The 15,000-nt window shown below is 45.6% G+C and overlaps 1 protein-coding gene and 1 long non-coding RNA gene across 3 annotated transcripts in view; both read left to right on the forward strand.

Moving 5' to 3' along the window:
* The first annotated feature begins 566 nt into the window (after nucleotides 1–566).
* LOC144530117 (uncharacterized) lies at nucleotides 567–5,194 on the forward strand. The gene is made up of 2 exons (XR_013503083.1): nucleotides 567–1,079; nucleotides 4,148–5,194. It is a non-coding gene; the product is annotated as an uncharacterized LOC144530117 (long non-coding RNA).
* A 4-nt stretch (nucleotides 5,195–5,198) lies between these two features.
* tcf20 (transcription factor 20) overlaps nucleotides 5,199–15,000 on the forward strand; it is a 15,435-nt gene continuing 5,633 nt past the window's right edge. The window contains exons 1-4 of one of the 2 annotated variants that reach the window (XM_078269544.1): nucleotides 5,199–12,462; nucleotides 12,577–12,670; nucleotides 12,851–12,914; nucleotides 13,653–13,753. In XM_078269544.1, coding sequence (XP_078125670.1) covers nucleotides 5,389–12,462; nucleotides 12,577–12,670; nucleotides 12,851–12,914; nucleotides 13,653–13,753 — 7,333 coding nt within the window. In that variant the 5' untranslated portion in view covers nucleotides 5,199–5,388. The remainder of the gene's footprint in view (nucleotides 12,463–12,576; nucleotides 12,671–12,850; nucleotides 12,915–13,652; nucleotides 13,754–15,000) is intronic. The other variant, XM_078269546.1, reaches the window with a different exon arrangement.

Genomic DNA, 15,000 nt, shown 5'->3' on the forward strand with positions numbered 1-15,000 from the left:
GCTTGTCGTGTCAAACATTAACCAATGGCTGGATATTATATGGTGATGATTTAAGTGTTTTTTCTTTGTGAAGAAACAACAATATAGCTGCAATGTGTGTACAATGGGTCTGCGTTTCAACATTATAAGAGACCATAATAAACTGAACAAGCTGCACTGCAATCTTTTTCTAATGCAGGCATACCTATTTGCTCACAAATAGTCTTGTATCTGTTATTGACTAATTCATTTCAGACATAACATAGCATTCAGCCCTGTCTCCTCTCCATATTGCCTTTGTACCCTGGTGCCTTCATTAAGGCTACCCATAATTCATTTTCACTGGAGATGAAATAAGAACAAAGGAGCTGTGATAAAACCCTGAGCCCAGACATGCAAAATTTGCATTTGCAATATTACTATAATCTCAGATTTTATGGTAGAAATAGGGGGGGAATCAGTGGAATAGCAAAGGCTTCAGAGAGGGAGGGGAGGTGGAGGGATGTGATGGAGAGAGATGAGGGAGGGGGTGCAGGAATATGAGTGTGTATGCATTTTCAAGGCGGTCTTTCTGTTGCAAGAAAAAAAACAGTAGTCTAACAGGAAAACGAACAGGTCGAGCTACTGATGAAGGCATGCAAATGCAATTTTGTGACGGAAACGGACGTTTGAGATCTGCATGTGTTAGTAGAGGCTTGTGAGATGGCAATGTGTTTAATTTTAGTTCGAGATAGGTGGAATCACCTAAGCGGTGTGTGAAAGAGGGAGAGAGAGGCGAGGGAACAAGAGGGGAGGGGGCGGGGGTGTATGGACCTCACTGGCTCCGGGACCTACAGGCACCCCGATTGTGCTCTGCCTTCATCATTTTTGGAGGTGAGGACAAAAGAAAAAAGGGGAAATCAGAAGAAAGGCCCGGGATCTGAGTGTCGTGACGGGCCCCCCGACTTCGCCGCCGCTGGTCGGGGTTGTCTGGACTCAAAAGGGTGAGGGAAAAGCGGCGGAGCAGTCGACTCGAGACTGGGGTTTCCTGCCACAGCAGCGGGATTGTCACAAAACAGCCTTTCACTCTTCGAGGGGCCTTGTATTGCTACGTTATTCAGGTATGCATTTAGAGTGTGTTAGCTAGCCTGTCTCTGCCTCTCACTGGCAAACATTAGCTCTGTTTATTCAAGTACAATGTCAGGCTGCGTGATGATAATTTTCTGATGCAGTACCCACACCAGTTATTTATGCTAGCTAACCCATTTACACACAGCCCCACTGAATGTCTGAGGGGGAAAACATCTGCACCTAATCACCTCTCTTTTGTAGCTAAACGCTGCCTGGCTGCCCCGTGCCTTTAGCCTGCTATAACTATCGTGTTGTGCACCTCCTCAAATGCTTGTAATAATGTAAACGCACGGTTTGCTAGGATGCTAACTAGTGGTTGTAGCTTAGCTAGCTCTGCGGCTAACGTTACATCGCATATTTAATTAGCAGTAACGTTATGTGAGGTATTTTAGCTATAACGCTAACCTTACAAAGCTAAAAGAGGCAGCACTACAAAGCTAATTGCAATGCGTAGACCTTGGTATTGGCTAATGTAACGTTAGCTACTATATAAGGCTGTATGGCACAAACGCCAGTGTTGTTTGTGTTGATGACAATGTGATGAGACGACAAACCATCAGAATATAACAGAGCTGACATTTGATCATCATATGCAAAATATATTGCGTATACGGAAGTCCACGTTCGCCAATGAGCTGAAAAAAATATCCTGTAAGTCATTATAATGAGAAGATTGATCAAAAATAGTGAGAAACCTTCTCAAAATAACGAGTCAGTATCTTTAAAAAAAAAAAAAGGAGATATCTCAAAATGACTAAGCTTCTCAAAATGATGAGAAACTTTCTCAACCAAAATGACTTACTATCTCAAAATGATCAGATAGTATCTCGTAATATTCAGAAACCTCAAAATAATGACTTAGTATTTCAAATGATGAGAAGCTTTTTTTTTTTTTTAAATATACTAAGTCATTATTTAGAGATACTATGTCAGTATTTTGAGAAAGTCTCTAATTATTTTGAGATACTAACTCATTATAATGACTTACAGGATATGTTTTTTTCCATCACATTGGTGGAAATGAGCTTCCATGCATATGCTTTTAACAATTAGGCAGCTATGCAATTGATTGACTTGCTGACAGACTGCATTGAGCCAGTTTTTATTAATGCTGCACTGTTGTGTGTATTGTGGATGCTGCTGCCTGGCCTTGCACAGTGAGCTGCTGTGACTAATTAGTAATCAAGGTATGCGCTAATAGACAGATGGAGATCAATAGTGTCCTTTTAACTTTTCCAATTTTACACTACATCACCCACGAGCTTTGACCCTTCGATGAGACACTTAAACATAAACCTGTATGAAGTATGTTTGACTCAACTACATTTAGAAGGGATGACCAGTTTGTTTTGTAGCCATCCTGGTCCTGTTTTTTTTCCCATGATATTCAGCTGCTCATCACTTTCTCCACGGTGGAAAAAAAACAAAACATTACATTGGTCGTTCACACTAGTGATTGACAGACAAATAACCCATATACTAATAGTTGTAATCATTAGCAGTGAGGGCTTGTTATTGTGTGGCTCGTTGTAAGTCGACACTTCTGTAACAAAAGTCAGCCAAAGTTGTGTTTGGGCCATTAACCATTTCACAGTGTATTTGAGGGAGACACTAGAGGCTTGTGTCACACATGGCAATTATGGATATTGACCTCATAAAGATGGCATCATGCCTTTAATTATCACCCCTAATCATTAAAGGCCATTAAAACAAGTTAATGGTCTTTGGTCTAATTTTAAAGAGGTAGGAGATTTGACTACTTCTGTCTTGGCTCCACAGGGCTGTTTGTTTACATGTGAAGTAATGTTTGTGATTTGTCTGTTACTTTGTTGCCTTAATTGCATGCTGCTGCTTACCCACTTTTCTCTTCAGTTTGTTATCAGTCAGAAAAGACAGCGTAGGCATGTATTGTTAAAGCTCCAACCACAGTAAAGGCTGTACTTTCAGAGCATAATAAAACAGGAGTGTTAATATGAGGCCAGCAAGCCTTTTTAAGTTGAATGGACAAGTGTGTGCAACAAAGAAGTAATGTCAGTGTTTCCTCTATGCTGACCCTGCAGTGGCAGCCCGCCACGGCAAAACCTCCGTCGCCACGGCACCAGAATCAAGGCCGACACACAACGCAGTCGCTGCTGCACAGACAGTTCACTAAAAAGATCCGCCCCCCCCCAAGACAGCGCCCGCCCGCACACGCAAACGGCACCGTCCCCACAAACCATCCCCCCAATAAACTGTCTGTACACTTACAAAGCTCTCAGTGCTTCGGCCAACGTGCAAGGACCCTCACCTCGCCACCGTGGAACTCCGAGCCCCGTCAGCGGCACAGAAACAGCGACCTCCCCCCCACTTTACTTTACCCGCCCCCCGACGACCAGCGCCACAAGCCTCATCAGCGGTTTGGGCTAAAACTGGTCACATTCAATTCGCATGAGAACATATCCCAGAGAACGGTCGTCTCGGTACACGTCTGTTATTAACCCCTAGGTTCATTCAGGGGTTTGGTTTCCCTGTGAAGAATTTCTTGTAAAATAAATGTTGTAGACCTGTTGTAGCTGTTAAGTGCCCTATAGTTCCTCAACAAATACAGTTCATTCACTACTGAAAATATGCCTCATTGTGTGTGAATAGAGGTGAATAAATATATTTGTTTGTGTTGCAGCGAAGCGTCAGTTCCATTTCATACATAAAACATTTGGACACTGAATGTTTACATTATTGTTGGTTTGGTAAATAAAAAAAAAAAGCTCTTGTTGGAAATGCTGATGTAATCTGTAATATATGATGCTATATCAGCACTTTTTCACAGTTTTTAAGCGCAAAGGCTCCAAACTAATTTCATTAATGTTGTTCGTAGTTGCATTGATACATATGTTGTAATTAACTGCCACTGAATTGAAACAGAATATTAAATATTAGTCAAGTGTAATTGTATGACCACTGTACATGTCTCTTTATAACTATTTTAAACAACAACAGCGGGAGCACAAGGTTTAGCAAAGACATGTCACCTTTTCATTTTTGTGTGCTAACGTTTTTGATTCATCTTTTGTATTTGCAGAGTTGTGAAGGCTTCTGGTCACCTGCCCTTGGAAAAAATGAACTTATCGGCATGGAAATACTGAAGAGAGAAAGAGAAAACAGAAAACGGCTTGAATAGACTGAACTTGAAGTGGAATAAATGGATTACCCTCCCTTTGGAAAATTGTTGCCATGGAACTAGGTAGAATAAAATGATGGTTGACAGAAAGAAACAAAGGTAAGACAGCTACACGCTGAAGATACAGGAGAGGACCAAGAAGAATCTGAACACAGCGTCAAGGAAAGAACAATTACTAAATAGGGACCAGAGACTTCTACAGTCCGAATTAATGCATGCCGTAGCAAAAAAAGAAGACAGTATTTGAAAGGGAATGACCGAGAAAAAGAACATCTCAAATTGTATTACTCTCTGCATCCAAGAGCTGATGAGAATATCAATGGAGTGTTTGCCTCTGGGGGTGTTTAATGATGGTCTGTATTTAGACCTCTTGATTCGAGTTACTGCAGTTTTGGTCTCACACAGGTGTGAGTCAGGTCCTGGCAAACATATTGACGGAACTGTTTGTTGTTGCTGATTGTTGGGACAGAACACATTCTCAATGGTTTTATTGAGATTCTTTTGCACAAAATGCTATTGGACCACAACACAATTCAATCCTAAAGTTGCTCTGTTCGCTTGAGCTGTAATTATAGCGGAGCATATACATGTAAAGACATTTTGGGGTTGAACATCTCACGTGGTGGTGTGTCAGACATCCATGATATCATTGCCTGCTCGGTGCCAAACTGCTTCAGCTTCATGGAAAGGACTGCACAGTTTTAGTCTTGTATTTTTATGCCGTAGAAACCTGCTTCTCTACACATTTATTTTTCTTTTTCTTTTGAAAATTCCATTTTTCAAGACCCAACTGTAAAGTTAACCTTTTATTTTATTTTTATTTTTTTCTTTAAATGTGAAAACAACCATACCAGGATCACATTGAAGAAGTGAGACTTTTACCATTTGGCCTTTTCATATATTGATAAAAGCATCGTCTGTTCAAGTGCCCTACCCACTTTCTGCTAAGTCATAACATCTGCGATATATATTCCTCAGCTTGAACTCTTTTTCAAAGCATTTCTCTGTTTTACTGCCAGGCCATAGACTCTCTCTTTGTCATTCATGGTTACTGCCGTAAGCCTTCCAGTTTCTGATCAGAAGCATTCCCTGGTATAGACGCTGACAGATATTTCCGTTTTTAATCCAAACTTAGGAAAACGATGCAGAATTTTTCTAACAGCCCAGTTCCCCCTTCTCTCCCCCCGGGGTTCAGTGGGAGGGCTGTCGGGGGAACTCCATATCCCCCTCAGCCAGCAGACCCTCAGATCTCCCCACGGATGACAGATGATTACGCAGGGATGCAACAGCAGAGCCTACACAGAAGCCATCACCACCCCAGTCAAGCCAGTCACATGCTTGCTTACAGTGCTAGAAACAGAGGGGCAGTGGAGGCACCGCCAACACAGAACATTCACAGCGGCAACACTAACAACCCTTACAGGAAGGACGCCATGGATTATTATTTTTCAATGGGTGGAAAGGACAGGCACAGAAGGGGGGGCATGGCTTATGGGGCAGGATTTGGGTACCCTAATATTGATGGACATATACCTCACCAGTACCGGCATGCTGGATCTGGCTCTGCACCAGCATCTGGCCTGATGTCACCATATCCAGTAGACTATGGCCCCAGTGCTGGTTCAGGTGGAGGTGCTGGTGCTGGAGCGTTTTCTCCTTCTCATCAGTACAATATGAGTCAGAATGCTGCAATGCAGTCAGTGCCAGGTTCTCAGATGCAGCACCGCCAGCATGGGCAAACCTTCCCCGCTGTCCACCACGGGCAGCAGCATAGGAGCTATCCACACTCTGGGCACAGAATGACCCCTCAGTACCCGCACTACTCCCCACAGGGTGGAGCATCCACAGGGTCATCAGGAATGTACAGCCCCCCTCCGCAGAGATATCTCGATGGGGCTGCTAGCACCGGGTTCGATCCCAAAGTCAACAGTTCTCCCAGTGTCAACTCCAGTTCAAACTCAGTCTCCAGTTCAGTTGCTGCTAACAATGTGGGGCCAATGGAGAATGTTCAACAGAGTTACCATGCTTCAAACTATCCTGGATATTCCCAACAGACACTTTCACTTCACAAGCAAGCCACACTACAGCACCGCAACTCACAGCACAATTTAGGGGTAGGTTATGACAACTCTCTCAAGATGCAGCACCAGGGCCCGTCTCCAGGCTCTGTATATGCTAAACATCATCAAGCCTCCAATCCCAGTACACCTCTAGCAGCATCTCAAGAAATAACCAAATCCCCAATGCATCCCAATGCTCAACAAACCCAAATTAACCAAAACTTTAGCCCAATATCCAACCCCTCACCAGCTGCCTCCGCAGTGCATTCCCCCAGTTGTAGCTCCTCTCCTTCCCCTTTGATGGGTGTCTCAGATGTACATGGAAACCCCTCAGGTCATGGTCTTTCACATCCTCCTACATCAAACCCCCGTAGTAGCCATGGTCAAGGTAGATTACTGCAGACCATGCCACAGTTAAGTCCCACGCCCAACTCAAATAGCAGCATCAGTAGTTGTGGTAGCAGTGGCAGTCATAAAGCTCACAGCATGAGTGCAGTTGGAGGGAGCAGTCTTCCTCCAACAGGCCGCAACAAATTGGGTCTAGGCACAGGAATCGGATCCCGAGAGGAATGCCCCTCTATTTATTCATCCTCTCCACTCGACAAAATGCAGGATGCTGGCTTGAATAGTCTTAATGCCTTGAGCTCACAAGTAGCCAATTTACCAAACACAGTTCAGCACATGCTCCTCACCGACTCCGTGCTTTCCCAGAAGAAGGGGAAAGATGTGGGGCAGATGCAACAGACCACACATGGCGTGTCCCCATCACAACCAAGGAGTCGAAATGCAAGTGCAGCATCAAGCACTAGCACAGTTAAAGATGGAAGTGCACTGGGCATCGGTGATGGTGCCAGCTTAGATGCTGGTGCAGATGAAGACTCCTCATTGATGTCAGTCTGTGGCTCATCAGGGACCAAGGTGGAGCGTGAGGAGCCGTTTTCTGAAGGGGAACATGGGAGAGTGAGGCAGATGAGTGGTGCAAGCAGTGGATCTGAACTAACTGGTTATCACGCTCCCTGTCAGAGTCAAACACAGACTGGGCAAGCATCAGCTGTAAAAGCAGTCACCTCTGATTCACCGTCAAAAGAACGAAATGTTTCCGAAACAAAAGCAAATGAAGCTCAAATTCCCTCTTCATCTCCATCCTTTGGATGTCAATCATCAGAGACTGGCCCAACTTCACATTCAGCACCTCCAGTTTCCTCATCCCCCTCATCCACCCCCTCCAGTATTCCTCCTCCTCAGCCAAATTGTGTCTCAGAGTCTGGCCTAACACATAACGACCACAGAGGTGGTCATAGGAGGACAACAGAAATAAAAAATGAAGTCATCAAAAATGAAAGTGAAGGCACAGTTGACCAAACTGAGAAAGGCAGTAGCCAAACGCAGCGAGATGGAGAAGTAAACTCACAAAATTGTCAGGACAAAGAAAACCGGTTGCACACTGCATCCAGATTACACAATAATGAGAGGGAAGAAAAGCACACATCTGAGGAACAGCAGAGTGCCAGTAGTGTTGGTGTGATTGTTTCAGCTCGGTCTGAGGGAAGTCACACTGAAAAAAGCAAGCATTCCCAAGACAACAGTATAGAAGAGAAACACTCCTTAAGAGAGTCAAGCAGTCATAATGGGGAGGAAGGTGTGGATCTGAGTTTGTATTCCTCCCTTCACCAGAAATCTAGTTTTGGACGGCCTCAAAATCCTCCCCAGTCTGGACCACATAAATATGGATACCCAGAATCAACATATGGCTCAGATTTGTCACTGAAAAACAGAGGAAGGGCTGGCCCAGCCAGTGTTATGGATTCAAATTCCAGATACTTAGGGTACCAACAGTCACAAGCTGGTTATGGCCCTGTGCATCCAAAATATGCTGGTTCTGTAGCAGAGGCTTTGGTGAAGAGAGGGCAAGCAGCAGGAGCTAAAGGTCACGAGGATAATTCCCAGCAATTTCCGAGCCTTTTACAAGAGGTTCTTCAAGGTTACAATTTAGATAGGCGTTATGGCAGACCCGAGCAGGCCTTTCCTGCCCATCTCCAAGTTCAACAACCGTTTCAAACCAGACACCCGTATGGCATAACTGAGGTTTCGGCTCATTCTGGACAAATGGGTAGCTCTGGAAAGCCCCCACATCCAAACCAGAGGCATGGAAGAGAGCCTGATTTTAACACAGATGCTCAGTCGTCCGTGAAGTCCGAAGTGTCCATTACTAAGATATTGCAAAATGCTGAGAAAACTGAAGTGGGCGTGTCCCAGAGTCATTTAACACAGGCTACAGATTCTCAGCAACTGCCAACAAAACATATCAACTTAGCTGACTATTCTCTACCACAGAGAAAAGTGTTATCTAATGTGTCCACTCCACCCTCTGCTGTGCAGGAGCTCCTTTTGCAAGAGCCAGAGCCGCTAACGGGCACCATTGGTCAAACTGAGTCTCAAAAATCATCAGGCTCCATATTGGCCCCATCAGAGCGGCGCTCCGTCATTTGTGATGTGTCGCCAAACCGACGCAGCACACCAGAGAGGGACAGGGAAAGTGATCGAGAGAGGGAGCGGGAGAAAAGTCAGAGTGGAGCCTCTGTGATTCAACAGCCGTTTTCCTCTCCTGCAGCAGCCAATGATCTGAGTAAAAAGGATATTGCAGAGAAACAAGTAGTGAAAATGGAAACGGCATCAAGAGAGGCTGGCCCAGATGCTGCAAATTTACAAACTGATCATCACGGCAGTGGTGGAGCTAATGAGGCTGATATGGAGTATCATTCCAAGTCTGTTCATTTATCTGTTGTAATGAATGCTGACCCCTACAGGCGAGGTAATGTTGATATTACACCCTTGCCTTCTCATCCTTTGAGCACTAACCCCTTATCTTCACCTTCAAGGCACCAGTCCTATATTCATGGTGTTGATTTATCAACTGGCAGCGCGGGCAGTTTTCCTGGATATCGATTTGGAGATACAAGAGAAGGGAATATGATGCCACGTAGTAACCCCCATTTTCCCTCCCACCATCCATACCACAGTTTATCCCCACAGACTCAAGCCACAAACAAGCTTCAAATGTATCCTCACTCTCGTGGCCCCCCTCATCACCCCCATGACATGAATGACTGGGTAAAAGCAATGAACAGGCCATCGAAGGAGATGATGATGCAGCCTGGTTCTTCTCCAGGAAGACATAAGGTCAGCCAATCAGAACAGAGACAAAGGATGATCTCACAAACTGACATGCCCGGTGAACAACTCGCAACCAAAATGTCACTCCATCATCAAGGCGCTTTCTTTGATTTGAAAATGTGGGAGTCAACACACTCTGGAAGAGAAGGCTCTACAATGATAGGAGACTCCTTCTACAGAACACAACCGCCGCCTCCTGCTCCTGTAGCTTCACACGTCCCTGTTCCTCCACAGTGCCAAAATGCTGCTGAACCCGAGGTCTCCAGAGGAGCCGCAAAGGAAGCCAGACTTCCCTGCCCACCTGCTCCACCCAGCTCCACTAAGCCTTCTGCTGACATGAACTCCACTCAGCCACAGCAGGTGCAGCGTCAGCCTAAAGCTGGGGGTTCTGGAGACACAAATCCACTAATATTGCGGAGGAGAGTTCGTTCTTTTATCTCTCCTATACCAGCCAAAAGGCAACTCCAGGCTGCTACAAATTCACATCACTCCCCTGGGGCTCAGTCTGAGTCTAGCCATCACAATGAAGATGACTCATCCAGTTCAGATATCCCATGTCCGAGGCTCTCTTCCCCTCTGCCCGGAGAGAATACCTATTTACAACCTCTATCTCCATCAAGTGGTAATACCAAGGCTTTGACTCCCAGGAAAGGACGAGGTTTGAAACTGGAGGCAATAGTGCAGAAAATCACACCAAATATTAAAAAGCCAGTAGGCCATGTTGATGATGAGTCAAATCATTACCCAGGCTTCTCTCACTCAGAAATACCAGCATTTAATGATTCACAGGACCAAGACTTGGCACATTTCCCTAGGATTGCAGGAGGGGATGATAGTTACATGGATGAAAGTCACTCATTAAACGACATGATTCCCTTCAGAGGAGTCGATGAGACTGGGCCTTTACCTCCATCTGCCTACCCATGTGATCCTCATCAGACGTCCCAAACCCTAAAACAAGACTTTGACTTTGGATTAGGAGCCGCTGTGGCATCAGCATCTGGTGACAAGGAGGATTTTGCCTTGCTCGGACCTTTACCCCCTCCTCCACCTCTTCCCCGCCCAGTCCAGGGTTCCCCACCTCCATCTTCATCCGCCCTGTCGGATATTCAACATTTCACCAACACTTACCAGCAGCTTGAGACAAGAAGAGGAGAGCAGTCTGCTGCTAACCTTCTTCGACAGAAACTTCAAGAATCTGGCATGGGGTTTGATGATTACCCTGGCAGTGACTACTATGGAGCCACCCCACCCCACCATAGTCAAGGACACATGCTGAATAGACAACATCAGATGTCCTCTGGTAGGTCCAGTCTGTCGCCACAAGATTCTAAGCTATCGGAGAGTTCAGTGCCTAAAGGCTATTTCCCATCTGGCAAGAAGAAGGGCAGGCCTGTAGGGAGTGTGAATAAACAAAAACGGGCCCAGAACCAGGCCCAAACACAGGGGCAGGGCCAGCCTCAAGCCCAGGCTCAGAGCACAACTCCGAGTGCTCCTCCGGCCCCAACCACTCCAACCACAGCTGCTGCCACAACCCCACCATTGGTGCAGACTACCAGCAGCTCACCACCACCTGTAGCACCCCCCCTGACAGACAATAAAAACACTCCCCCACTGACTCCACCCATTTTAACCCAGATAGTAAAAGTGGATGTCGAGAGTGAGGACACACCGCCAGAGGTCGAGGTCAAACCTGTGCGAAGGAGACGCAAAGGTGTGAAAGATGAAGACGAGTCACTGCAAGCCAGAGGACGACAGAGGAGGAGAAGGAGAGGAGCAGCACCGACGGCACCACCAGTGGCCAAAGACGACCCAGATACACCTTTAGGGGCAGGAGGGAGCCCTGGCACAAATAGAGTATTCATAGATCCTAATAGAAAGGGCCCGTTTGTTCCACACATTCATGTGGAGAACAAAGTACCAGAGATTGGGGCAGTGTGCACCATTGTAAATGCAGGCGGGAGTGGAATTGATTCTCTCCTGACCTCAGCTCTTTCCTCCCAGTTATCTAGGAGAGACAGAGACTCGGAGAAAGGCGAGACAGACGAGGTGGAAACCACACTACAGTCAGGAAAAGCGCTTCCTTCATCTGGTTATGTTGTTTCAGGCCCCGTGATTACAGAGACCAATCACTCTGGCCGCCTGCTCTGCTGCCTGTGTCAGAAATGGGCAAATTACAAGCACCTCGGAGATCTCTATGGACCTTTCTATCCAGCTGAATATGCCGCAAAGCTCCCCAAGAACCAGCCCCAAGTCCGACAATGTCCAGCGACCACAGGCACAAATAAAACGGGACCAAATTTAGACATGAGCTCAAATGCTTTGAGCACCATCCAAGACACGCAAACACAAGATGCTCAGTTTACCAAGCCCCCAACTGAGAGTGACTATGCCATCAGCCTAGATTCAAACCCAATACCTCTCACCATGACAGCAAGAACTGCCCCCACAGCTGCTAGAGAGGAAATGATGATGGACATGACTGGCAAGTTCAGCAACAGTGCCTCCTCTTCCTCCTCCTCCTCCTTCTCCTCCTACACCAGTAAAACAACATCTCTAACCTTGGACATGAATCTAGACATCCGGCCTATCCCTGAGCTTAAGAGAGAGCCAGACCTTGAGATCGACCAGCGACAGCCGCATATCCAGCAACAGCTGCAGCCGCCAACAGAAGAAGCCCAACAACGACCCCAACACAGAAAGCTGACCTCGCACCCCCGCTTTAAAAGGAGGCACAAATCTAGTGACGATTCCCCCAGAATGGTGCCATCCAACAGTAAGGCGTCCCTGCCCTTTCAGCCCCCTCCACCCGCCTTGGACTCCCTGGGACCCTTGGCACAACTCGCCCAGCTGCCTCAGATGCCCATGGACCCAGAGGAGCTGTGGGTCCACGAAGGATGCATAGTGTGGACCAGTGGAGTGTATCTTGTCAATGGGAGACTGTATGGCCTGCAGGAGGCACTAGATGGTGCCAGAGAAACAGTGAGTGTCCTCTGTTCCTATTTCAGGTTTATAACTTTTTTTTGACTTTTACTGTTTAAAAGACATAAGACATGCTTTTTTTGATTTCTTCTTTGCCATTCTGTCTCTGCTCAGTCCTGCTCGTACTGTGAGATGGTTGGCTCAACCCTGGGCTGCTACAGCAAAGGCTGTACACTTCGCTACCACTACCTGTGCGCTATTGAAGCAGGTGAGTGAATGCGTTGAATACAGGCACCCTGTAAAAAAAGGGAATTCATGTAAAATTCTGTTTCCCAATAGTGGATTTTTGTGTCTGTTTAAAACCCAAATGTTTTTTTGGGTTTTTTTACTGTAACAGCTCTGTGTGGCAATATCTGTCGCATACTAATATTCTCTGTCCCTCTAACAGATTGCTCTCTAAACGAGGATAACTTCTCACTGCGGTGTCCGAAGCACAAGGTAAAGAAGGAGAGGTTGGTCTTCGTTTTGTGTGATTCAGTGAAAATCCTCTTTTTCATATGCCACTCTAGTCCACTAATATTATCAAAATTAGCCAAAAATGACGTTCGAATAGTCCTTCTAAAAAAAACACATAGGTTTGAATATCTACTTTTGAGCATTATGTCCATTAGAGGGCAAACCAATACAACGGGAGACAACTACTGGTATACGTCTATATTTATTTTAACATAAACATTTATTTTAAAAGATCTACATAAACATGGCAAATGCATGAAATGAAAACTTCATGTAAACTCTGTAGACCTCTTTACCTCGCTCTCTCTGGAGCATGCAGGACGTGATTCATTTAGACATTTTTCGTTGGCGTCGTCTTCTTCACCGTAGTTGTTTGTTCACTTCGGGAAGCGCCAGCCGAAACGTCATCGACATGCCCACTCGCTCGCTGACTTCTCTGGACGATTGGGCTCAATCGGACAACACACAGACGGGGAGCTACATGTTTAGGGAGCTGCAGCCCAGGCCCAGAAGTGCTGCACAATATTCAAATAACATATTTAAATGTCTGTTTTTTGTTGTTTTTATTTTTACAATCGAATATACATTCTAATTTGGAATAGACAGCCCTAATTCCTCAGCACCCAATCACTTGTTTTTTTTTCATAATTTCTTTGAATCTCTCCCATCCTCTTTTTCACTCCCTCTGTCTCTCTCTCTCTCTCTTTCTCTCACCTCCTCACTCCTTCACTCAGTTCACCCAGAGCATCCGGCCAGCCAAGACAGTGTACCTGGAGCAGTCGGAGAGAGGCTGAGAGAAACGCAGGAGATGAAGAGACACAGGAGTCTAGGAGCTGTAAGTTTAGACTCTGTGACTCAGACTGTATGTGTGTGTGTGTGTGTGTGTGTGTGTGTGTGTGTGTGTGTGTGTGTGTGTGTGTGTGTCATAGTCCAAACATTTAGGGTGTTCTCATAAACACATTGTTTCCCCCTTCCAAAAATATGTTTATTATTATGTCCTCCTTTTCAAAAAATTGGAATGGAAAGGCTTTTCAAAGTGGGGACTAGTGTGCCAGAATGCTGCATCCATTAAAAAAAAATCAAGTAGATTGAAAAACACAACTTCCCTCGTTGTGTAACATGTAATGTAGTGCTGTTCTGCAGCCAACTGACCCCACCTTCGATCACCACGAATACATTTTCATCCGGGAAACATTATTTGGTGGGAGACTGATTTATCATTAATGGACCTTCAGTGAATGGGCACCAATTGCTTGCCTCAGGGCAACACATTTATACCTTTTACCTATTCAGACAATTTTAATTTCACACAGCAATACAATAGTTACTCTAGTCTTTCTTGGCTGGGTCTTGGAAAAAACAAAAATCCTCCTGCTCTCACACTCACCTCACATTAGTGGCTGTACTGCTGTCTTTCACTCCCTTTCACTACCTCCCCCTCACTTTCATTCAGCCTGTCCTCATGGAAACTAAACACACGCCATATTTCTCATTTTCTTTCTCTTTCTGTAAGCTCACAGCCGAATGCTGATAGCACACTAGAGATTTAACAACTTCTTCCCCTTAATTCTTCACATTTTTCACAAATATATTTCCTACCGTAACCAATCACATAGCAGTAGATACACTGATCTGAGTGAAGCTCACCTGGTAAAAGCTGTTTGATTTCTGAAAGGGATGCTAAATTAGATTATTTTTCTGACCGATAGCCGACCCTATCTATATCCGAGAGTATTAACCGTTAACCAACAAGCAGGCAACGGAGTCCCACTTCACCCGTCCAGGACGCTCGGATATACTTTTTGCGTTTCACAGCTGCGGAGAGATGCGGACTTGCCGTACCTTTCGCGCGCAGCCACGACTTTCCGTGCATTGTCGTGGACTCATGCAGCCACTTCCCCTACCCTGGAACCCCTTGGGCATCCATGCAACCGAAACAAGTCCACAGCTGTCTGAACTAGGGCTGGATACTGAATTCAATACTTTTTAGGCACCGACTGAAATTGCGTCTGAAGTATCGAGTATCGAAAATTGCCTCGTCGTTCAATACCTAAGGAGTAGGCCTGTCACGATAACAGATTT

Source organism: Sander vitreus, chromosome 15 (assembly GCF_031162955.1).
Source record: "Sander vitreus isolate 19-12246 chromosome 15, sanVit1, whole genome shotgun sequence".
In the NCBI taxonomy this organism is placed as follows: domain Eukaryota; kingdom Metazoa; phylum Chordata; class Actinopteri; order Perciformes; family Percidae; genus Sander; species Sander vitreus.